Source organism: Crotalus tigris, unplaced genomic scaffold, assembly GCF_016545835.1.
Source record: "Crotalus tigris isolate CLP2741 ecotype Arizona unplaced genomic scaffold, ASM1654583v1 scf7180000017611.44802233496:7321179, whole genome shotgun sequence".
Classification (NCBI taxonomy): domain Eukaryota; kingdom Metazoa; phylum Chordata; class Lepidosauria; order Squamata; family Viperidae; genus Crotalus; species Crotalus tigris.
The window spans coordinates 5,222,672-5,248,742 of record NW_024096511.1 but is presented as its reverse complement, the minus strand read 5'-3'; the positions used below and the strand labels follow the sequence as shown (position 1 = coordinate 5,248,742).

General features: G+C 38.3%; 1 protein-coding gene across 17 annotated transcripts in view; it reads right to left on the bottom strand.

The window, feature by feature from the left end:
- Window positions 1-26,071, bottom strand: part of PTPRK (protein tyrosine phosphatase receptor type K) — a 365,757-nt gene that overhangs the window by 66,422 nt on the left and 273,264 nt on the right. For all 17 annotated transcript variants that reach the window (XM_039324759.1, XM_039324750.1, XM_039324769.1 and 14 more), the window contains 3 exons: window positions 22,339-22,444; window positions 14,502-14,775; window positions 10,731-10,767 (listed from right to left, as the gene is read on the bottom strand). In XM_039324759.1, the coding sequence (XP_039180693.1) occupies window positions 10,731-10,767; window positions 14,502-14,775; window positions 22,339-22,444 (417 nt within the window). The remainder of the gene's footprint in view (window positions 1-10,730; window positions 10,768-14,501; window positions 14,776-22,338; window positions 22,445-26,071) is intronic.

Sequence of the window (26,071 nt, the reverse complement as noted above, 5' to 3'; positions counted from 1 at the left end):
CGCGGCATTAGAAAGGTTGAGAACCACTGTTGTAGACCTTCTCTTTGTAACCTGTCAGGACCGAAAGAAATGTTTGGTGCTCCTCCTGCCCTATTATACCACTTTCTTCAGTTCCTAAGAAAGACAAAGTGCATTCAAAGAAAGAGTGACATCAAGCAAGGTAGGAGACGACAACTTGAAGAACTGCAATGATTGGTGAATTCTGAAACCAGTTCTTCATTATAATTCTCTATGATTCACATACATAGGTGACTATTCTTATGCAGAGGAAGGACTTATTGGGTGGCTCATAGTAAAACTTGGTGGTAGCTACTTTGTAAAACTACTGGTAAAAAAAAAAAGAAACATAGCCTTTAGAAGGCCAAGAATAGTAAAAGCAATTCTTAAAAGCAACAAGACACATTATTCAGTATGGTAATCCTGTGAAATGAATGTAGAATCCAATGACTGTTATGTAACCACTTACTTTGAACATAAGCCAGGTGGCTTTTAAATGGGGAGGGGGGTTATCAAAGGTACTGCTTGGAGCCTTCAGGCTGGCATTTACAGATATCTAGGCTATGGTAGACATACAGTAAAACCTCCTTGGGTATAAAATGGTATCTTCCATTTGAAAGGCTAATGTCTTTTGGTTAAGACATGAACATACTGAAAGGGATAAAGTTAGGTAGCTGCAGTCTCTATGTTCTGCTATTGAAAACTTCTGAGCCCGCAGTGTGGTCTTAGTCTTATGGCTTTAATAGTTTGTTCCAGTGAAAAAAATGTCCTAAATGTTAGTCTTAGTTTCCAGTGTCAGTCTGGTGCAGCCAATTTAGCAGGTTTTAGATGTTTTAAGTGTTAATTCATTATGGATGTATGAACTGCCTTGGAAGTGATGTGTTTTAACTGCTGTTCTATAATTTTGTTCATGCTTTTTAGTGGTTATAGCTGCTCTGGTTGCATGTTGGGTGGGCAGCCACAAAATTAAATAAAACCAACCAACCAAACAATCCATGGTATTTCAGCATTCATGCTTGATGTGGAGAATGAGAGGTCCATTCTATAGAGGTCTAATTTCTAATCTCCATGAATGCAGTAAGCTGTTGACAGTGAAAACCTGATTGTGATATCTCCACTATAAGAATGTTAGGCAATAGTACTTGGAATAATGAATAATACTCTTTTTCGTTTACAAAGATTCTTAATGTGGCAAGAAGTCAGTGGCAGAGAAGTTGGCTTGACCGAGGAGTCACTTGATGTCCTTTGGAACAAGACTGGTGAAGGAGTAGTATTTTGTACTAATTGGATTTCTGGGTGCTCTATCACTTGACAAGATTATTGAATTTCGAGACAGAGAGAATGCCATCCAACCAATTTGTTCATTGTAAGAACAAAGACTACCCAAAAGAAAATGATTGAATCCAAAAGAGAAATGAAAGAATCCAAAGGAGATACTTGGACCTCAACTTGTGCACTGATTATCGATGCAAAATAAAATATATCAAATACATGCATATGCACACAGAGGCACCTACAGTTTTGAATAGAGGTTAAAAATACAGATGGGCATTTAGGTCCATAAATATTTAAGTTTATCTTGTAAATTATTTTCCCTGTTATTTTTAATTTTTGTGCGATGCACAAGCAATAATTCAATTTTGGATATACGCTTCCCAAACATTTGGGCATTTGATGTTTTTGAATTCAGATCAAAGTATTGTAAGGTGTCCAACTGCATTTATTTTACAAATTCTTTCTCATTCAACAGGGAAAGGCCCAGACCCCAAGCCATACAGGGCTTTAAAGAGAAAAACCAATATCTTGAATTGGATTGCAGCCAGAGCAGCTCCTTTTTCTGTGTGACACTGCTGGCTGCCAGCCAACAGTATAGCAAGTTCACTGATAAGCAAAAACTCAGTCAGAATTTTTAGAAGAGTCCTTTTTACCATGATCTTAAGAGGGAAACTGTAAATGTAGTCAACAAGGTTGGCACGGGTTGAGTCCAGGAACCTAATAAAAAAAGGCAGGAATCCAAGGAAAGAGACACAAAACACAGTGAGGTAGAATCCAGAACTTTTAAGTCCAAGCATAGCAAGGTAAGCATGACAGACCTGTGGCTTGAAAAATTGTTCTTAATAGCTGCTCCTAAGGAGTTAGGCCAGTAAATCAAAGATGCTAAGCCTCCACCTTGGACAGTGTTGGCTCTTCTGTTGGCTGGTTTCTCTTGCTGAATCTTTTATTTCTTGCCTCCACTTAAGATAGGGTAGCTGATCCTGAACCCGGAAGACTGTGAGTGGTTGGAGGCATTTTTCTCAACCAGAGAAGAGGTCATTGGCTCTACCACTGTTGGAATCACTGATGTCAAGACTACTGTTTCTAGATGCCACAGATTCCACTTTTTCTTCATCTCAGGGCATGTGCAAGAGTATAATATTCCTGCTGCAGTGGTGCTACACAACGATGCCAAGACCAGTCACTGGGTTGCATTCTGGTCCATCTGTTTCTGACCAAATTAAAGTAATCTAATTGGAAGATGACAAGGGCATGACTGAGTGTCCTCAAAGCATCCTGTTCTAGGTAAGGCTGCAGTCAAAGCTGAGGACAAACTCTCTCGGCCATGGCTTCCACCTTGAGCAGACGTCAGGAGTTGAAAAAGACCCACAGGTTGCCCATATACTGTTTCTGAAAAAGAGCAATCCCATAAAGAGTGAAATCCTTGATGATACAGCCCTTCCGTCAGAAAGTTTATGAATGAACAGTCCCTCAATCTAATCCAGATTGAGTCTGAACCTGTTTTTCCCTGTCTAGACATTGGGAGTCTCCAGGCATGTGAATGGGTTTCTGCTGCATGTCCCTCTGAGGCTTGGGACTAGATGCACAACTGGGGATCATAAGCATATTGATGATACCTCACCTTGAATTGGCAGATGACATCTCCTAACATCTTCAAGTAGATGTTAAATAGGATGGGAAAAGCTCTAAGTCCCGGTCATTCCACAACAGAGCATTTGGAAGTCTAATCTCTTCCTCGCTGCAACCACCAAACACAACTGTGCACTTAGGAGTAAAAACACCATACACAGTGCCTTAAATCCCAAACCATTCAGACAGCTGAGAAGGATATTGTGGACAATCAGCTCAAGGATGAATGAGCTGTCACTATGGCAGGTGAAAACAAGCTGAAGCAGTCTTGTGGGAGCCATGCCTAGTTGTATGGTGCATGTTAGAAATGGGCTGCTCTTGAAGAAACCTAAAAACTATAGAGCAGGGGTGTCAAACTGCCGGCCCATGGGCTGGTTGCATCATGTGGAGGCTGCCCCCACCCCAGCTCTGGCAATGTGAAAAAAGTCATGATATGTTGCAAAATGTCACGTGGCGAGTTTGACACCTGTGCTATAGTTTCCAGATAGGGCTCTCTATAGAACTGTATGCATGAATCATGAGATCATGGTGAAAAAGTCACAGTAATGAAGTCAGTAAAAGGCTGACTCTTCTACAGAACCAGGCATACCTACATTCAGCTAACGTGTCAGTCACTCTAGCTCTGTTGTATAATTGTTTATGAAGGAGCTATGGATGGAATTCAGGACTGCCCTGGTATTTAACTGGTTAAATATAATAGATAACATACTGGAAACAGATTTTGTTACTTATTTATTTTTGGCAAACAATTTCCACTATGAAGCTGAAAAACAAATCTGGTTTCAAGGAGATTCTGTTTGAATAAAAACAAATCCACAAAGAATGTATTACTGTTGGGAAATATACTAGAAGGCATGTCACAACATACATAAAAGTATGCATTAATATTTTATATCCTATGGGAAAATAGATACCAGTCTTCAAAGATGTTTAACCACACTGAAGAGAAGTTGGGAATTGTGTACATCATGAACAAATTTCTAATAGAATTCTTCCTCAGAATTCTGTAATATCCTTTTCCAATTGCTGTGATTATAGTTTTACTGAGACAGCTAGATATGTAGTTAATTGGTAGATATGAAATACCATGATTGCAAGCTAACCTCTCCTCATGTAGATACTGTTTAAATCCTGATACTTTTAGTTTCCTTTTTCTTTTTGAGGATCATTGCCAAAAAACATAGACCGTTTCCCAGATATGTTTACATCTAGAGGTATATATTGGCAGTTTAATTCCTTTATCTATCGACCTATCTATCAAAATTCATGTTATCGTGACCTTCAACTGAGCAAAATGGTGCATAAAAGGCAACTATTAAGTCTGTGAACCAAGGCACCTCACATGGGCTAGCTTACAGATTGTGTCAAAAATCTGGGACCTATGATCCTGAGGGAATGGAATCTGGGGAAGTAGTGGCTGCCTCTGTGATATTGGCTGCTGCTGTAGTCACATGGTCTTCAGTTCCAACATTCTGTGAGTTTCCCAGTTGGTCTCACAATCCCTCACTTCCTCCCCCAACCTAGCAGTGGCTATTTATATGCCTGCGGCAAACAGAAGGAAGGGAGGAATGAACCTCTGTGCACTCTTACAAGTTCATGCTCTCTTGACCTGTGCTGCCACCCTGCACCTTCCCCAACCCATGCCACCCCTGCATGTCTTCTCCAATACACTTCTTGCACACCTCCACACTCTCTCCCTGATCCACATTACCCTTCCATGTATCTTAAAAAATATGAGTGGCACTTCTTGTGTACCCTGATGCACTTCCTGACGCATGCCACCCCCTGCATACCTTCCCTGATCCATCACCTGATCTTCATTTTCAGAGTTCCATTACAGTTTTCAGCCATCCCACAATCCCTTGCTCCCTCCCCCACTAACTTGCTGGAAGGGAAAGGGAAAGGGAAGTGAAGAGGAGATTTCTGATATTAATTGCAAGCTTCCCACAAGGAAATTCAATAGGGAAACCTGATTTTTTTTCTTTGTCAGTCCATAGTCATTCCTTTTCTCTGTTAAGGTAAGAAATATCTTTGACACGATAACTCAATGGTCTGGTGATACTTAAAATTTGTGTTGTTGTTTTTTTCACAACAGCTGCACATGAGGCATTATAATGTCTGTTTTCAGTCCACTTGCTCTCTCATCAGCAGCATTTTTGTGAAAACAACTACATTTTTTGCACTAGAGTTATTTAAGGACTTTTCTTCTTCTTGTGCCATATCCGTTATCGGACATTGGCAATCATGTTGGCGATCCTGTTTTTATCAGCAGCCGCACGAAAAAGTGCTGCTGAGTTTTGTCCAAATCAGTCCCTTAGATTTTGAAGCCACGATGTTCTTCTTCTGCCTGGATCTCCTTTGCCTTCAATCTTTCCCTGAAGGATTAAATGGAGTATGCCGTATTTTTCTGGGTGTCACATCACACGTCCGAAATATTCTAATTTTTGTTTTTTAATTGTTTTGATGATTTCCCTTGGCTTTCCCAGGCGGCTTATCACCTCCTCATTTCTGATTTTGTCAACCCAGCTTATACGTAACAGACTTTTAGATAGATACTAACTTGACTCACAAATGTGACTTTTCAACTTGTCAGTAAGACATGAAGGAATTCATTTTTTTCCTCACTCTTAGTGTCCCTTCCTGAAAATAACAATACTGGAGAAATTTTGGAGGCTTCATCCAAGGTTTTGAGGGCCACAGGCAGCTTTAGAATTGCAGGTCATAGCAGATTACTCTTTCTTTGTGCAAATTTGTGGGTAATGGATGGTTTGTTCTGTTCTATTTGTCTGGGAAAATTAAAAGAAGCTTTTTTTTTAGCTAGACTTCGTGATACTTTTGGTGGCTTTCTTTACATATTACATACAATGTTAGTTGTGATTTTAATTAAATACTAAAATGGAAAAATCGTAACTTCTTATTTTAGATCCTAATAAAATCAATGCCAGTTGTTTCATTCAGTCAAAGCAAAGCTGAAATATTTGAGTCATACTTAAAATGAACTAATAAAGTAGTTGGGAAGTTTATCTTAAAATACTTATCAAATCTTCAGAGGCCCCAAAATAATTGCTCATGCAGAAATCTCTACAGCCCTCTAGCATTAGAAACCTAAAAAAAAAAAAAAAAAAAAAAAAAAAAAAAAAAAAAAAAAAAAAAAAAAAAAAAAAAACCAACCCAACCTGGATTTCAAAAGGTATTTTTGATATGGGAGATCCATTATAATATTTTATTTTCATCCTCTTCACTTATTCCTCAGAAGGTTAAAAAAAAAATCTTTGCTAATCCTGGAACAGGTATAGTTAATTCTCTCTCATTAAGACAAGTAGGAAGGAAACAATTTAAAAATGAAAAGAGAGAGAGAGAGAGAGAGAGAGAGAGAGAGAGAGAGAGAGAGAGAGAGAGAGAGAGTGAGTATGTGCTCACATGCTCATGTGTGTGAATACATGTGTGGGAGGGAATTTAATTCTGCTCAAATACCCAGCAGACCCAAAGTTTGTTCTATAAGTGATAAAGTTTGGCTGATGGAGAGGCTTGTTAAATTAGAGAAGGGAAAAAAGATGCTTGCAGAGTTAGGGATAGTTGCCAAGTAGTTTGCAAAGGGATTTTAGGTCCTTGCACTTTATTGCTTGGGATTATGTGATGTGCTTATCACAATAATTTGATTTTGTATTTTCCACTCAGGGCAATGCTTGAATCCTCTAAAGGCATTAAGCAATTTAAAATTTGCTGTCAGACATTCACACAAAGGGACCTTGAATTATCAAAAGTAGCAAAGAATCAACAGTAGCCATTTGCTCTTACATCATCATCATTATAAAAAAAATGCATGCCTTAGTGAATTGCAACACACTGCAGCATCAACTAATTCAGGAACCAGGGCTATGATTATGAATGAAAAGTTTGGTGGATCTATAGGATAATTGTTACTTAACTGCATAACATCAATCTGTCCAACAACAATCTGCACTTCTGAATTATAGCATCTTATACCAATGTGCACAATTTTTATTGGCTATAATAACAGAATCTTACAAGTCTTATTAAGCAGTTACCTCCACCTCTTCCTTATAATTAAAAATAAATAAATTAGGGAGGTGTCTGTTTGAATCACTTCCAAATATTATCTGGCTGTTCTAAACTTTAAAAAAAAATGTATCCGCTCCTGTTGCCTGGGCAACAGCTTCTGCATATGTTTATCAGGGTCATCTGAAAAGGCCAAGGAACCAGAGACCTTATTGCTGATGCACACTGAATAACAGAAAAATGAAAATACTAAAAGAAACCAGTAAGTGCTTCATTGGTTATAGAAAAGCCCTCAATGTATCAATTATGTCAAATTGTGGAATGTCCTTAAGAAAAACAGGCATCTCATAAAATCTTATTGTCCTTATGCAAAGCCTATACACAAAAGGAAGCCACAATCCAAGTGAAACACAGCAAAACAGACTCACTCAATGTCAACAAAGGAGTGAGACAAGGCTGTATATTTTTTTCCTTATTTATTCAACCAATATGCTGAATATATAAGCTATAACCCAAGAAATTTTGGCTTGAGTGGACAAGGAGATGTGCCATTTTGCTGAAGATCCTGCCCTCTGCATTGTTTTGTTTTATGCTTTTATGGTGATGTATGCCACCCAGAATCATTTGTTGAGATGGGTGGCTATAGAAATCAAAGAAACAAAGTAAAATAAATTAAATTGTTGAGGGAGGCTGGCTTGGAAGTATATGACTATGGTTTTTAAATTGGAGGAAGGTGATTTCCAATTGGTAATGGTGTCATCACTAGGGCTGAAGACACTACTCTGATAGCTGAAAATGGCAATGATATACAAGTTAAGGCAGTGATGGTGAACCTTTTAGGGACCAAGTGCTCAAACTGCAACCGAAAACCCACTTATTTATCACCAGGTGCCAGGTGGGCATGGCCCACTAGGTGGGCATGGCTGTAGTGGTCATGGCAGACTAGGTAGGTGTGCCCAAGATGGGCATGATCGCCTCGATATTGCCTGTGGGGAGGGATGCCTGTGGGAGCCAGGCAGGGTTGGGGGAGATCCAGGGGGTCTTTGGCAGGTGGGGCAGTGGACAGGAGGCTCATCCTGCAGGGTGAAGCTAAGTGAGGCAGAGCAGGGATGCCATTGTCGCAGGGTAAGCTGAGGCAGGAGCCAGGGCGGCTGCTGTCTGACACCATCAGCCCCGCACACAGAGGCCAGTGAGTGCATGAGGGCTGACAGAGCCACTCTGGGGCTCCGCGGCCCCCGGGCAGCAGTTCAGAGAAGCCACCTCTGAGCTGGACAGCCGGCCTACTGCTGAGGAGGCAATGCAATGGGTTGTGCCTGGGAAAAGGAGAGCATGCGAGGACAGGAGGCATGGGACAGGGGGAAGGGAAACCAACTGTGCTGGGATGCATCCGGCCACATGGAACCTCAACGAGTTAGCGGGTAGCTTGTTGAAGAGGGATGGTTGCCATCTCTGGGGCATGGCACGTGTGCCCACAGAGAGGGCTCTGAGTGCCGCCTCTGGCATGCGTGCCATAGGTTTGCCACCACTGAATTAAGGTAATGAGAATACTAAAATTAAATATAAAGGAGATATAACTAATGGCAATAGATACAGCAACTATCCTTACAGTCAACAAAGATAGTTGTAGATAGCTTCTGCTTTATACGATCAACCACAAACCATAAAGGAAGCAGCAATCCAGATATATGCTACAGTAGCCACAAAAGCCTTGGGAAAAGATCTGTACCTACAAAGATTATAATTATAATATTTAATATAATAATATAAAAATAATTAGTCTGTCAATAGTTTCAGAATATGGAACTGAAGGTTGAGCATTGAGAAGCAGGATGGAAAAATTATTGGTGCTTTTAAATTCTGATGGTGGAGAAGGTTGAGAATACCATGGATAGCCAAGAAAGCAAACAAATAGATATTGAGGAAATCAATTCGGATTTCTCACTCCAGGCACAAATGATCAAGCTCAAATTGTCATATTTTAGACACATGATATGAAGACCTAATGTGCAATGTGGAAAAGGCGAAAAGAAATAAATTGTGTGGACTCAATTATAGCAGTAATTATGAGTGCAGCATTAGAAAAATTGCAAAGGCCAACTTGGCAACAGATGATCCTAGAGAGGGTCTGTTCATGTGGTTCCTAATAATCCACACATCAAATAATCAAATCATTCATTATTCTGTTTGAATTTAATTTGATTTAATGGCATTAAGGCTACATTTGCATCCTATGTTATCCCATGGGAAGTAAATAATGTAGAAGCACTGCCCCAACTGAGTAGTGCAGCTATAAAACCTATCTGCATTTCAAGAATAAGCATGTCATAGGATTGCTATGTCCAGATTAATCTAAAAGATACCACAAAATCCTAGTACAGTTAATGCTGTTGTTGTTGTTAATTGCGAAGTCGTGTCCGACCCATTGCGACCCCATGGACAACGTTCCTCCAGGTCTTCCTGTCCTCTACCATCTTCTGGAGTCTATTTAAGTTCACACCTACTGTTTCAGTGACTCCATCCAGCCATCTCATTCTCTGTCGTCCCCTTCTTCTATTGCCCTCAATCTTTCCCAGCATTAGGCCCTTCTCCAGTGAGTCCTTCCTTCTCATTAGATGGCCAAAGTACAGTTAATGCAACCCCCCCCCAAAAACCCAGATGTATAAGACACTTGCCTTGGAACAAAACATGGATGAATTTAACTATCTTCTTGTGTAAAGGAGTAAATATAGTTACAACAACAAGACACACACACATACATACAGAAAAAATGGGAGCAGGTTCAGCCCTGTAGGCCTGAAAAAAAAATTAATAATCTGAAAAGAAATGCTCTACACATGCACACACACATTCAAACATACAGCTCTATACAGTAGCAAGGATGGTAACAACATGGCATGATACTGTCAGGGCAAAATGCAAGATTTAAAAATTACACTGTAATCTAATAGCCAGTTATGCGTTTTTCATCTTTATGGGAAGAAAAAAAAATCTAGGGATATTTATTACAAATCCCCATGATATTTAGCCTTTCATTTTCTAGGTTTAAGAAAGGACACATCATCATTCCCAACACCGCCCTTAAGTTTTTAAGAACACAACTAACACAGAGAGAAAAACTGCAATTATAACGTATAATTACAACCTTAGACAAGAATTCATCCTAGAGCTGTATCATGATTAGTGTTCTGTAATTTTACAAATAGATAGTTTTCTACTTTACAAATTGGTTCTATTTTTTCCAGTTCTCTGGCTTATCACTAGAACTTACCTACCCCCCCTGAGTGAGTGAAATAAGCTTTTTTAAAATAAATAAATAAATAAAAGAAGTCGAAGAAGAACATCTACATGCATACAACCCTTCTGTGAACTCTTTTCATAAAAGAGAGAAAGCTCCCTCTGTTGACATCAAAAGGGAATCAGAAACTTCCGCTTCTAATTTACCTTTTATAACAGGTTTCTCGTTCAAAAGCAAACTACTTGCTAGAATTAAGCTTCTTCCTAATAAAAAACTTAAATCCGGGCTCTGAGCAACTTGTTCTTTGGAATAAGTTGCACTTGGCACAAGAGAAGTCTGACATCTTTTGAACAATGCTGCTGTTGTATTTTCACCTACAAGTAAAACTTTCTACTGAGCTAGCATTGAAGTAACTCATCTCCTGGGAAGATTGCCCCTGTCTGCATGGTACAACATCAAGCAGAACCCAAGTATTTTACGGGAAGCATAACAGAATTTAAAATGTAAACTCTCAGCAAAAAATCAAAATAACTATGCCCTCTAATTCATGGTGTGTGTGTGTAAAATGTCTTACCTTTAGTAGCAATTCGAACACACTGAGTTTTGGTCTCCTGTTTAAAAATAAATACAGTTAGTCCAAATTTATTAGTACCACCAGTATATCATCTTTGCAAATTCTAAAACAGTACTTTAATGTGTGTTATTGTATACAAATTATAGGATGAGGAAGACGTAAGTAATATATGCTGCACCCAAATGCAAAAGCAAAATGAGATTGCACTAATCTGTCTTTACATTTTTTCCCAAGTATTACTGGATCTTCCAAGTTTGCTTGCATATTCAGGGAATGGATTTTAGCTGAGCAAAAGTGCATCTCGCTAATCTCTAGACATTGATTGAGTCTGACTAAATATATAATCTCAGCAGCAAGAAAATTCCACTCTTCTTAACTGCTAAAGAATGGAAGACGGGTAGGAGAAGGTCAACTTTTTAATTTAACCCAAGCCTTTGAATCCTGGTGACTGCCAGGAAAAGTTCCTCCAGTTTTCTTGGCAAGGTTTTCACAAGTGGGTTTCCATTGCCTCCTTCTTAAGCCTGAGAGAAAATGACTGGCCCAAGGTCACTCAGCTGGCTTTGTGTCTAAAATGGGACTAGAACTCATGGTCTTCTGGTGACTAGCGCAGAGGTAGGCAACCTTGGCTCTTTTATGACTCGTAGACTTCAACTCCCAGAATTCCTGAGCCAGCCATGCTGGCTCAGGAATTCTGAGAGTTGAAGTCTACGAGTCATAAAAGAGCCAAGGTTGCCTATCCCTGGTCTAGCCTGATGTCTTATCTACTCCACCAAACTGGTTCTTCTTGGTTGTTGAATTGAATTGTAGGATTTGAGTATCATCCTGTTGCAAAATGCAGGCCAAATACATAGGAACGACTACACAACTAATTAGGTGCAATATATAAAACCAAATACTCTATCCAATTTTACATTCCTATCAAATGTGGAACTAGATTCCTTATATTCATACTTCCATCCCCATCTAGAAATCTCTAATCCAAGTTTAAAATCTTTAATCCAAGTTTAAAATTACAAAAAAGAAGGCTCACATACCATCTAGAAAGGAATTTGTAAAACATTTTTTTTATAAAGCCCAAGTTCAGAGATAAAGAACATGTTTTATGTTCAGAGGATTCTAAGCTTAATTCCTGCTACCTCAATTGAAGGCTGGGAGGAAATCATACCATACTTGGAAACCAGTTTCACAATTCTATTTAACCAAACTATGGTTTTACTTATTTTGGCTTAGCATGCTGTGAGAACCCAACCAACTGTGCTTCATTCAATGAACCATGGCTACACATACCATTGGTTAGCATGAATATGAACCCTATCTATATATTATTAGGCATCTTTCCACACACATGTATGTTTCTGTATTGACATCAATGTGGTTTCCAAAATTTTATGTTAAGTCTTCTGTTTGTCATCTACTGATCTATCTCTCAATTGAACTTACCAGTTAATATGATCATCTCTCTCTCTCTCTCTCTCTCTCTCTCTCTCTCTCTCTCTTCCCCACCCTCTGTTTCAGAATACATCATCAATTTTATGGTCATTAATTTAAGCACATTGTAGTTTCAGGAAACTCCTCCAGCTTCAACAAGCCAGTGTAGGATGATTTTAAAAATGATGCCATTTTCCCATCTTGCCACAATATTCAGCTAATTTTTATAATTACAACATTAGGCAAGAATTCATTGTAGAGGTTTGATGGTAAAATCACTGAAGCTGAAACATCTATATTATTAATTGCAGCCAAAAGGCAAATGGCAGGGTAGGAAAATCAGTCTTTCTAAAGCAGATTAATTATTCTGAAGACTACCAATTTAACAGCAAATTCTCCCTTTCCCCCCTGATCTTTTCCCAACCATCTGCTACTGGGACATCATAAGAAGGCAACCAAAATTTTATACAAGGCCATACTTAATTTGGAAATCACAACCCAAAATATCTCGGCTACTATCCCAAATGCTATTTCTCCCTCTTCTTGTCTCATATTTTGGTTTATGAAAGAAAATGATTCAATGGCATCAGCATGGGGGTTATCTAGTCATGTTGCTTTTCACACCTACAACTGCCAGCAGTACTGAACTTCCTGTTGCTTTGTTCTTTATTGATATACATACTGAAATAGAAGGAGTGCTCAGTGGCACCAAAATTTCAAACAGTGAAGAAATTGCAGTAGCAATCTCTGGTCATACCTTCAGCATCTGCACAGCAGTCAAGTAATTTCTAACTTGTATACTGAGTTTTTGTACAAACAAGGAATAGACTTAGATCATACTTTAAATAAATGGCTTTTCAAAATGTACTTGTCAACGCTGCTAACATCAGATGTTTTTGCATTGACAACAGATGGAAATGTAGCCATCTTTTACCTTTTGCTTTTAGAGTTAGTTGATGCTGGGAGGGGGGATGGGAATGAGAGTTCAGCTAGACATAACAACACTAAATCTAGTGTGAGAAACAAAGTTATTGTAACCAGAGCTGATAAGGAATTGGCAGGCTGGAGAACTGGAGAGGAAGCCTGGCACTTGGAGCTAATTGGGGAATGTGATTTATGACTGTTAATTGGAGGAGGGAACTGTGCTTTGATACTATATGCTCAGGGGAGGGATATTCAGTCTTTGGCTTCGATTATGCTGTGCCGGTATTATACTACTCAAAATAAAGATTCTTTAAGGTAAAACAATGCCTCGAAGTTCTTTTGAAGAGTTTCATCTTTCGGAGCCATGACAGTACTCTTTATATTTGAAGTATGAAAGGGTGAAGGCTATGAAAACTTAGTAATTTTGTATTAGCCTACCAGGCAACCTAGGTTTTCTAAAACCAACTTAATATTTTGAACTGTGAAAAGAGAGATGAAGGGGATTATTTGTTTTGAAAATGAAAAATTGTAACATGGCTAATCTGATTTTACTGAAACCACTACTGTAAATATTTTTGGACAGAATATTTTCCATTGAAAATGTATGTGGAATATGTGGATTACAAGAACTGTTTTTTTTTTGTTTGTATCAGAAAGAAAGCCAGACTAAGAACTAAAATCAGAGAACAAAAAAATTCACCCTAATTGAGATTATAATTAAAATGATGCTTCTGCTGATAGATTTAAGATACTACTAAGGCAAAGGAGATTGTCAATTTAAATTGTTCCACTCTCCCCCTCCCACAGACAGATATTTGATATTCTTTCAGGCATTAGACTATCTTGGACTATATCAAAATATAAATCCAAATATTGAAATATGGACATTTTCATTGTTTTTTTAAAAAAATATTTTATAGATCTTTGGTTGTACTGAAGCTTTTCTTGTATTGCTATTAGTCCCCATGAATTACATTTCCATAAACTGTAGAATTTTTTTTATTCCATAACAAATATGGGTTATTCAGCAATAACGTTTGATGTCAAATTGTTTATCACACATGGCAGGTATTAAAGAAAAAAAGAGTCAAAATTCCCATGTTGTTTTTGGGACCTCTTTCTTGATAATTGTCTTGGTCTTACAGTACAGGAAAAACAACTGATTTAGTGTCGGACTATGGTGAAAATTGAATGAATGAATGTTTGGATCAGGGGTCTTCAAACTTGGCCCTTTTATGACTTGTGGACTTCAACTCCCAGAATTCCTCAGCCAGCCATGCTGGCTGAGGAATTCTGGGAGTTGAAGTCCACAAGTCATAAAAGGGCCAAGTTTGAAGACCCCTGGTTTGGATGAATCAATGAACAAACAAACAAACAAACAAACAAACAAACAAACAAGAAAAGTCTTTATGCCCTTACCTTTTCAACACTGCTCATGGCTTGAAAATAGATATTATACCCTTTCCGAGGCACCAAAGGTGGGTTCCAAAAGCCTTGATAAGTTCTATTGTCACCAACTGTGAAAGGTGCTGCTTCTGGAAGATTGCCAGGAGGCAATTCTGCAGCAAAATAATAGGGTGAGCCATTGCTCAGAGCATTTTGATATGTGACAGGAATCTGGTAGCAATCCATTGCACCGGTTTCTCGCTTGGTTCGATGAGGATGCAGTTCTTCAACAACAATCTGATAGGCGCTGTTCAAGATCAAGAAAGGAAGAATGCTAGAATGAATGAGTACATGATTATATAGCCATTGTGCAGCAAGCTTGGTTTAAAAAGCTGTGGTAAAGAGATGGCAAGATCGGAAATGAACCCTTTGATAAACAGAACACCCTGACTATGATTTGGCCATGCTGGTCGAGACACATCAACATGTGGACTTTGCATCGGTTCAGAACAGATCTGTATTCGTGCAATTGCATGGTCAGTGGAGGATAAATACTGAAGCAAAGGGGTGTGTGTGAATAAAGTCCATATCATCATTGTGCTCCAAGAACCTTTCATAATTACTCTGCTATTATGGATGCTAACAAATCTCTATGAAGACCCAACCTACAGAATAAGCAAAAGGAAAAAAAAAGCACTTTAGGCCCACTTGTGCAGATGACTCACTACAATAATTTCTAGAAAACACATCTAAAACTAGATGTATTAACTGACTTGGTCAATGGCACACAACAGAGTTCCCCAACCTTTTTGGATTTGCACCCTGGAAGGGGGGAGGAAATGGTTCCGCACAAGTGGCAGGGAAGTGCACATGCACATGGAGCTCCATTGCCTGCTGCTCATGCAAATGGGGTCCGCGCGCACGTGTTCACCCACTGCTTGCATAGCCTGGTTCTGAATAGCTCAAGGTCCAGTAGTGGGCTGTGGCCCAGGGGTTGGGGACCCTTAGCATAGAACATGGAAGAGATAGAGTATCTGTTTTTACCCCATAATCAACCATAAGACAAAAGAATCATAGTGGAGATTCATGGCCATTAGATTCCTGGAAGGCAAAGATATATAAACAGAATAAAATTGGAGTAAAACCAGTATTTCATTCATATATATATATATAAAATTCTGAGACTCTGCTAAATTACAGCAGTTTGTTATATGGAGTGGGAGCACGAGTTAGGATTATTTTTGTTTCTTCAAGACTAGCACAAGCTAAAGATGATTCATGGGCTGTATGTTTTTTGTTTTGTTTTTTTTTGCATTCTTGTGTTGCTAGCAGGAAAGTAGGCACAACCTGGCCTGCAGTGTTTCCTGCCTATTCCCAACATTTCAAGGTCAGCAAAATTGAAGGTGACTGCAAGTCAGCTTCAAACTGCTATGGGAGGACAGGAGAATAGAAATAATCTTGAGAACACTGAGAGTTAAAAGCTCAATGTATCTGGTGAGCTCAGGATTGGGCTTCAAGGAAACCCTTTCAACTTTAAAGGCTTTGGCATTTGAGCAGTCCAAGACTAGATTTCACATTACACAGAGTAATTTGTAATAGATTAAGCATTCTGCTTGATAATTTGCAGCATTTAAAGTTAGCGTTTCCCTTTGAAATGATAATACGGAAAGCTCAGTTTGAAGGCTCAACAGGGCAGCTCTAAGCCATGCCTGAAGCACCAAATTGCACTTGTCATGTTACACCAAGACAAAGCATGTTGACAGGCATCTCTACCTTTTGACCTTGATATGACATCTTGACTCACAACTATGCAGATCTAAAATATAAACGACATTTTGTAATACAAGCACAGATGGAGAGAAATCTGCCCACTCTCTCCAAATAGTCAGCTCCTTTCCCTATAGTTGCCACTGACAAATTGTTGGAGCAGATGGCATTCAGCCTATTTAATATTGCAATAAAAAAAAAATACACCAATATTTATTTATTTACTTATGCCAAAACTTGCCAATAGCTTCCTCTCAAAGACAGCACTTGATCATTTCTAAGAAAATGCCCATTTCAGTAGAGATCATAGTTATAATCCTTTTTTTTTCCATGCAAAAGAAAGAGGCAAAATAACTGAAACGGGACAACCAGTTCAAATGCAGTGTTCTGATCTTTTGACAGGCAGTGCCATCATTCCCAAATATGAACTTAAAACTCTCATTTCAAAGTCAGAATAACAATGTAAATTATTTCAGAATCTTTCTCCCAGCCATCTGACAAAGTGAAACATGATAAAATAAAAAGTGGCCTCTTCAAAAAGTAGGATATTTAATCCAGCACACACACACACACACACCATCAGATTGGCCGATATACATGACCAGATGTTCTGTATCCTATACTCCTAAATCATCTGCTGCCAGCTGCAAATATAAAGACTATTCATCATTTAAAGATGGGTAGAAAAAAAGCCCTCTGTGGTGGAATGGGAAGCCCTTCTGCCCCACATTTATTATCTTTGATCACTTCCACCATATCAAAGATGAAGGCTGTTCTGAGACACAGAACTAACCTCAATGTCAACAGCTTCATCTAAACATACATGCAATAGATAGGAATATGTAGGCAGGCAAGGGAGACAAATCCAGGTGTGTTCAAATTGGACAAAAGGAAAGCCTCTCAAAGAAAAAGCAGGTGGTTTACAACCCAAATCTTGAAGGGAGAATGAAAAGTACACTGTGGGGCTATACCATCTCCCATAAACTGCAGAAAGAAAGCTTGGATGTTCAAAAGACAAACAAAATGTGTGTCAAGGTAACACTGAATCAGGAAGGGACTTGTGATTTTGGGGAATTGTTTGGGTACCAAAGCTCAGCTAGCTCTGTCTCTTAGAACTTCGGGTTTTATTTCAATGAGTGTCATTAGTTAAATGCTTTAACATCCTTGAGATTTTAGAATTCTTGCTTATTGGCTATAATTTCAGGTTCTCTGCACAGGCTCAGCAATTTGTATGCTTAGTTCTTCTTTATGGATTTGGAATCTCTCGTCTTATTTCTCCTTTGAACTATTTTCTGGGAGATTATTTTAATACACTGCTTGTAATTTCAGCAATGCTATCGGAGTAATTTGTCCAATATTGTTCTTGCAAGAGGCTGTTTAACATGGAAAGGAAAGTTGTACATCTTTTTTCTTTTCTTATTTTTAATAAAACTCTATTTTATTGTTTTGACTCCTACCGGAGTGAGGTTGGTTTTGTCCAGTACACTCAAGGTTGCACTACAGTTACAGGAGGAAGCACAATACATTTTAATTTATTTTCATAATTCATGTATTCCTTGATTTGTCAGAAGAGGCTGTGGATTAGTTTATGTTCTACCCTCTGATGTTAAGTAGGAGGTATTCCCAACTGAGATAGATTGTGGTAGCACAAAATACTACAAAGCCACTGTGCCAAGGCCAAAATGAGTAAAGCTCAAACAATTTCTGGGAAAAAATAGTAGAGACTTTTCATCTTTCATCATATGAGTCTGTCTCTGGCCATTATAATCACAAAGTCAGGCAAACTTTATTTTTATTCTTCCCTCCATTAACTGGAGTTCAACTATCCAGACCTGGTTTTTAATCAAAATTTCAAGCTGGCTTCCAAACCTTGTTGTATTATTAGCCCTATGTTCTCACAGGGCTGTCTCCAAAACATTGGGATTCTGATTGATGGGGATACAGTCCTTCACAAGGCCTTGTTCAAGGTAACCTGGGATCATGAGATGGCTATTTTAATTGGTTTTTACCTTGGCTGCTGTTTATATATTTTATTTTCTTGCTGCTTTTGTTCTGAACAGCCATTAGCCTCTCAGAGTCACCACAGTGATATGGGCAGCCATCTAAACTGCCTAAATAAATAAATATTTGGTTGCAAGGCTTTGATTCCATTTCCTGCTGAGGAAGAATGAAAAAAGAACAGCACAAATGCAGACAAAATTACCAGAATCTATCTCTAGTAGATGTCAAAGAACATTCTTCTATCCATATAACTGCAAGTGTAATTCATGGAATAAGGAACAATAATTGTACCTTCAACTCACAATAACTGAGTTTTGATACATTTGCGAAAAATCCACTAATGAAAAGGTGAGAGGTAGGGAGCAACTGAGTGAAAACTGAATAGATAACAACTGCTAAATATGAATACTTAAATATGAATACTGAATATCTAAATTAGCAGGACGTAATTCAGATGATTTCCATATCTGCAATATGGAAATAATAAAGCCCTAATAGAGTTGCTGTCTCCATTTTCTCAGTTATATTCCTGTCTACAGTATCTAACTATTAATAGCAAATTGCATCACAAGCCCAGGCCATGCTATGTCTCAAAAGAATGTCAAGTAATCAATTAAAATGCTCTTAATAGAGATTGGATGTGATTATAGTTATAACTATGACCTTTCAGGGTTAATGAGCCAGAAGCAAATCTACATCACTTCAAGATTAAATTCATATATTGTTTATTTTGTTTGGGTAAAATCTACTCAAGTAGCAAAAAGCAAAGTGAGTGTGACACGGAACTGAAAAGCAGCCTGGGCAAAGGATGATAAACAAAGTGGGAAAGTTTATTCTATGAATATGTTCAGATGCCTTTCAGTGAAAAGATGTAAAATTGTCTGCACTTTGAGAATATAGCATCTAAGTTCCAAAGTTTCACCTAAACAGCTGGAGTACTCTGTTGGGAACACAGGCAACTTATTTTAGACTTTACAGACACAGCTGCTCTTATTTTTCTGAGCAGCCAACGCAACCCAACCATCAGGGCTTTTGCTCTCCAAAATACCAGGTGATCAGTAGACCTGTCAATGTCAATTTCTGTCTATTTAGAATAATTATAATTGGGGTAATGGAATGACTGTGTAGTGTGTATAAAGTTAAAAATAAATAAATAAAGTGAAATGTAAGAGGTGGGGGGGGGTAGGCTCCATAAGATTTTATTTAAGATTTAGACTTTGAGAATCTTCTGGGAACAAAAATGAATCTATGAAAGAGAGTTGGGTTCCATTTGAACTGAAATGGTGCCAGGCTACCGATAATAGCAACATCAGGAAGGTGCCGGAGCAGATTTGAAATTGATCCCTGGGGAAGCAGACTAGCGGTGGGCAGCATAGTGTTCTGAAAAGGATACTGTATAGACATTTCAGGAATTATTATAAATGATAGAACCGGTGTTGGAAATGGTTAATGGATGGTCACAGAAATCAGAAGACAAAAAGATGATGACAAGGCCAGGAAAAAGTTTGCCTCATTGGCAACTTAAAAGGGACATTAAGTATAGAAATTTCTCTCCCGGGCTAAAAATCTCCAAGCCAAGAATGGGTGGTGAAAAAGCAAAAGCAAAATCACAGATATGGTGAATAGAGGTCTGGAGGAATGGAGAGAATCTGGGTGATATGAACATTCCAATATAAGGAAGGAAATAATGTTATTAGGAAAGGTGTTGCTTTTTACACCAAAAGTATAAATAAAAAACAATGGAAGTCTGGGTTTTTCTACAGAATCATTGTAGAAGGCATTATCTGGCTACAAATATGAAATAGATCCGGGAATAAGTTAGTGGCCCTCTGATCAGAACTCTGAAGGTGATTTTGAATTATTGAAAGAAGTTTGAGGTTAACAATGGAGAACCAGGTGCAATGCTGGAGGATTGCAATTGCATTCATGTCATCTCAGTATATTCGTGCTTAAAGTATAACAAGACATTACATTTATTAAATAAATTATGTGTTCATACAAACTACATTTATTAAATAACCCAAATTACTTAAATTAGGATAATGAGTCTTTCAACTGACTAGAGAAGCTGAAACCCTGGATTTAATTCTAAATGGTGGCTGTCATTCGAGCTGACACAAATGTGTGGTGAAACCAAAAGGAAGTACTGATCATAATGCTATTCCAATAGAAGACAATGTATCTAACACAGAGTTGAACTGTTGGGTTCATGCTGCTCTCTGAGTTTGGTTGTTTTCTTGTAGATATTTCCTTACCAGGATAAATAATATTATCAGTATGAGGAAACATCAGGTTCACTGGCTATTTATATATAATAGCTTGCCCTATCAGTCTCCTAGGTTGGAAACACCATGTCTTCAGATTCTACAGTAGTTGGAGACACAAAATAAGTATGTCTTCAAATCTTGCTTAGGAATATCCCAAAATCATCTGGTTAGTCATTGTGAGAAACAAAGTGTTGGGTCTTGTTCTGTTCCTGCAGAACAAATTCTTATGTTTTTATGTTAATTTAGACAATATCAGACAATATCAAAGAAGATGGTAAATTTGATCCGGAACATGGAACAATAAAATCAATAGAATATCCATAACACTCCATTAGCAATTTTCTGACACATTTATTTATAAATCTGAAGACACTGCTTAACAGAAAGGTGAATTATTTATGCCTGTATGTCTGTATCTGTGCATACCCAGACCTATCTCATTTTTGAATAACTATTTATTCTTTACTGGCTGAGCTGAGGATTTCCAGCTTGGTAAGAAATAGCTATATATTTTATTATAAACACTGATTCATCCAGTCTCCCTTTGTATTTCGCATCTGTTGTTTGGCTTACAGCTTCAGGAGGCCATAAAAAACTACAGATTATGATATAACACTTGGCAGGCAAGACACGAGTCTGCCATGATTAGAACTGTGACTACCGCAACATGTTGTGTCTTAAGAAATGATTGACAGCACCTGCAATTTTGAATTGGATTACCAAACATCTGCTTCAAGGGTTATGTGTAGGGAGCAGGTAAGAAAGACAAGAGAACATTTGTACAGGACAGGCTGACTTTTGCAATGCACAATTTCTATTTAAATCATGACTAGAAATGAGGGAAATATATCTAAATTATATAGTCTTGTGCAATTCAATATTTTGCCTGTTGACACTGAAGTAAGGCCTGTTATATTGGAATAAAACCTTCTAAAGCATTTAACAAAGTGCAAAACAGTTACATCACAGAGACTTCAGATCATTCTTTCATTGAATTATGAAGATCTTTTGACAAAGGGATAAGTTGTATAGGAATTTTTTTTAAAAAAATGCATTAAGGTCCTAGCTATAGGGATAGCATATCCAAACAGCAAAGCAAAATAAAACAAAACATGGAAACCATCTCAAAAATAGAAATATCCCATCCCATTTGCATGATGTCATGAAAATACCTAGTCATGGTCACTTATGCCCTAGTCACCTCCTGTCTTGACTATTGTAATGCACTCTACATAGGGCTGCCCATGAAAAGTATCCAGAAGCTCTGGTTAAGTGCAAGATGCAGTGGCCCACATGGTTTTGTGTTGACTTTGGTGTGAACATATATCACCTCTCCTGCAGGTTGCCGATTTGCTTCCGGGTCCAATTCAAGGTGCTGGTTGTCACTTTTAAAACCCTTCATGGCTTGGGACAGGTTATGTGAAGGACCACCACTTGCCAGTCCCATCTACCCTATCCACTAAAGTGGGGAGACAAGGAAAGTTGCAGGTCCCATCCCCTAAAGAGATATATCTGGTGGGACCCAGAAGAAGGACCTTCTCCATGGTGGCTCCCTCCCCAGCTGGCTGAGGAATTCTGGGAGTTGCTCCACAAGTCAAGGTTGAGGATCCCTGTTGTAAGTCACCTTGATTCATCATGTATGAGTAGGCAGTAATATAAATTTTCTAAATAAAAAAATAATATCTCCTTGTCTAATTTCTAATTTCTGGTTGTCAAATATGTGTATGCATGTGTATGTGTGGCCACACAACTCTCAAAAGGTTGTCAGCTGCCGATCCAATATTTTCCCCTCCATTTTTATTACATGAGGATTTTCATGTAATTACTATTTTTACCTGATAGGTGCTCCTTTGGCTTGTGCTGGTCTCAGAAGTACAGTTATGGTTGTTGCTGTTTCATTGAGAGAGGCATCAACACCCTCATAGTCTGGTAATGTGGGAGCTGGATAAAAAAAAATGACATTGTTGATAAAAACATATATGCAGGTTTTCTACCAGCTTTTCACAGACAAAAAAATTACCTGATGGCAACTGGTGAATCAAATTGCAAATCCTAGTAAAGTATAGCATGGGCTTTAAGTTAAAAATGTATTTAGTCATGATGCTGAAAAATTGTAATATTGATTAGAATTTTCAAATTTTCTAAGCTTATTAAATGTAAAAATATTGATATTTCTTTGAATTATCTCAAATTTCTTCTGTGTGTGGAACCAATATGGAATCACTGGATTTCTTTCATGATGCTTCATACAATCAGGATTTGCTGTGGTTCACTAAAGATATAACACTCCCTTCTTTCCACATTTTTTTCATTCTATTTTTCAATCAGGGCAGTGAATGCAATTAAACTTTCTGTAGCTATAATTTAAAATTAACTGAAGCTGGTCAGGACAGAAAATAGCACTAATAGTTAATATTAGAAAAAAGAACTAGTAATGCCTTACAGCAATATAAATTAATCATTGAAAATGCGATCTTGACCTCTTCATCCTTGGGAAATAATATCATCATCTAGATTTATATCACAGGACTTATAAAAATTGGCATGAATACTACCACAATTTTTCACTTTTGTTTTACACCTTTCTATCCCATGGGGCGTGGCAGCCAAGCAGTTAAGATGCTGGGGTTGTCAACCAGAAGGTTGGCAGTTTGAGACCAGGTACCACGTGATGGAGTGAGCTTCCATTATTTTTTCCCAGCTCCTGCTACCCTAGCAGTTTGAAAGCATGTAAATAAATAGTTACCACTTCAGCAAGGAAACTACAATGAAATGTAATAGTTTGGAAAACAGGATACATGAAAACTGTAGCAGAATGTGATGTATTTTGGAGGGACATCTAATTCATTTGGGTTATATATGAAGGTAAAATAGACCATTCAGGAGCCAATCAAATCTTCAACCATTCAACTGAAATTGTTACTACTTTCTAAGCCTTGCCACAAATTGTGACAACAGCACAGTAAGTTGTCAACATTCTTAACATGGCTGGAAATCTTACTATAGTCTCAAGAGGATTTTCAAAATTATATCCAGACTTTTAAAATAATATGTTCCTCAGACTAGACACCCTGAACATTCTATTTAGAGACTTTTTTTGTACTAAAAAGGTAGTGGGTAGGGACCTGTTTGTAATAATGTACACTTAAATGTAAGTTGTCAATGTTGAGAAATAGTGCGTTAGTGGTCCCAGACAATCCATTTACTATGAAAATGCTTGTAATTTTAAAAGCTTTTGCTTTAAATTAAAGTAGTTAAAAATGAAATAGTTTCTCTCTCTCTCTCTCTCTCTCTCCATTTTAAAGAAAAAGTAACTATTTCTCACGAGAACAGATCAAATCAATTGGAATTTATTGAGAACCAATATGTTAAAGATGTTGATGGAAATAAAGTTACTCAGAGTGAACTGACCTCATTCTTATGCAGAGATACTTTAATCTGTTTTAATATTTCTTATGGTATTAAATAAGACCATTATCTTAAATTGTATATGAAAGGAAACCTGTCTGAATCAGAGCTCTACTGTCTTTTGTTTTCATTCACCAGAGGGATACAGCCCAATATTGATTCAGTTTCTCAGAACCATTACTCAAGCTACTAATTTATTATTGTCAAGACAAACTCAGTCTTTGACTTGGAACAATAAGAAAAGCAGGAGACTTTCTCAGGGAGTCACAGAACACAAACTGTTTAATTGGGAACATTTGGCAACAAGACAAAAAAAGAAAAAAACCCTGTTTTGTTGTATCCAGCTGCTTTTTGATATCTGGATGTTGATATCAAGCAATTCTCTAATCTAGAAACCAGAGTATTCTTCTAAGAGAAGATAAGCTGGCAGTAAATTAGCAGAATTAAAACCTACTTTTTTTAAAAAAAAAAAATCATGTTCTTCTATAGGTCAGTATTTAAAAGATACGGACAAATTAAACTGGTAGCTCTAAATGTGCTACAAGTCAGTAGAAGGACATGCCCAAATAAGTGCCACTGTGCAGGGCTGCCAAATAGACATAGGTGATTGGAAGGAATAGGTGGGGCACAGCTGCAGTGCCCCTGCAGTTGCAAGTATTGCTTGGCCTAGTGGGAAGGGGGGCTGAGGCTTCCTGGTGCCTGGTAGTTTTGGGTCATATTGCTGGGCCAGGCTGAGTCAGCTAAGGCAGGGGTCCCTAACCTGTGGGCCATGGCCCACTACTGGGCCATGGCCTCTTGGCCACCAGGCCACCTGAATGGCTGAACACTATGTGCACTCCCCCCACTTGCACTAGTGCTACCCTGAGCAGTTGCACTGGTGCTAGGCCTGCTCCCAGCATCACACGCACACTTGCGCTGCCCCTGTTTGAATCGCATACACGCGCATGTGGCCCAAGTTGTCCCTTCCATTCTCTCTGGTTGGGGACCTCTGGGCTAAGGCTTTGAGGAATGGCTACAGGTTTGACCCACATTGCAGCCCCCTTCAACTTGTGCACGACCTGTGCTGGGCCTCCCACTCCTGTGTGGCTGCTCTGTGCTCTTACCTGCGGCTTCTCTGGTTAACGACCCACGATTCTTGGCTATTGACTGCAACCTGGAGTGCTGGGATTGTGGTCACTAAGCGATGCAGTCTCTCATTACAACTGCATTGCTTAATGACAGAAATTTTGGTCATAAGTCAAGGAATACCTGTACCATGTTCATTTTGCTCTATTCACTTCTGGTCACTTCAGATAACACCAAAGAAGAGGCCCAGAACCTATAACTAAACTAATAATAAACTGTATGACCATCAGTTATTTGCATCAGTTTTGTATACAGAAAGTCCTTGTGCATTAGAGACTTAAGATGGGTCCTTGCGGTTGGAGCTATCGGAGTGTTTCTGCAATCACAGGATCTCAGTGGTCATTTGCGACTTTCACTGCCTGCTTGTAACAAGCAGAGTTAATGGGGGAGGCAGAAGGAGGCTGCAAATGGCAATCTTGTGACCATAGGATGCTGCAACTGCATGGCATTTGCCTAATGACAACCTACTGGACTACTGCCACTGCCTTTCTAAGTTGTGACATCTCACTTTGTGACCGTGTTGCTTAGTGACAAGGCTGCTGGTCCCAATTACCAGAAGACTATCTGTATATACAGGACAAGTTTATTTTATTTGTTGCTAGCAGACTGCAGTATGGTAAATAAAAATGATTAAAATAGTGCGTTTTCTAAAAATTGGAGAACTATCAGTTCCATTTGTGCATAACATTGTTTTTTGTATATTGGTTTTAATGAACTGGTGAATTTGGGAGATTTTTGTTCTGTTCTGTATTTTAATCTTTGCATGCCACCCAGAGTCACCTTCATCAGATAGGGGGCCACATAAATTAGTTAAAAACTAATCAAACCAAAGCAGACTAGCACCAGTTCCTACAATTCCTTCAATGTAAAGTATACTGGGCTGCATTCTAATATATAACATAGCAAAAATAAGTCGATGTAACTGCATAGTAGATTTTAGACAACCATTTGCCAGGTTTTATGACAATCTTGATAATTCAGTATAAATTTTAAACAGTTTATACCTTCACTGATTTAAATAAGTGCGTCCATAAA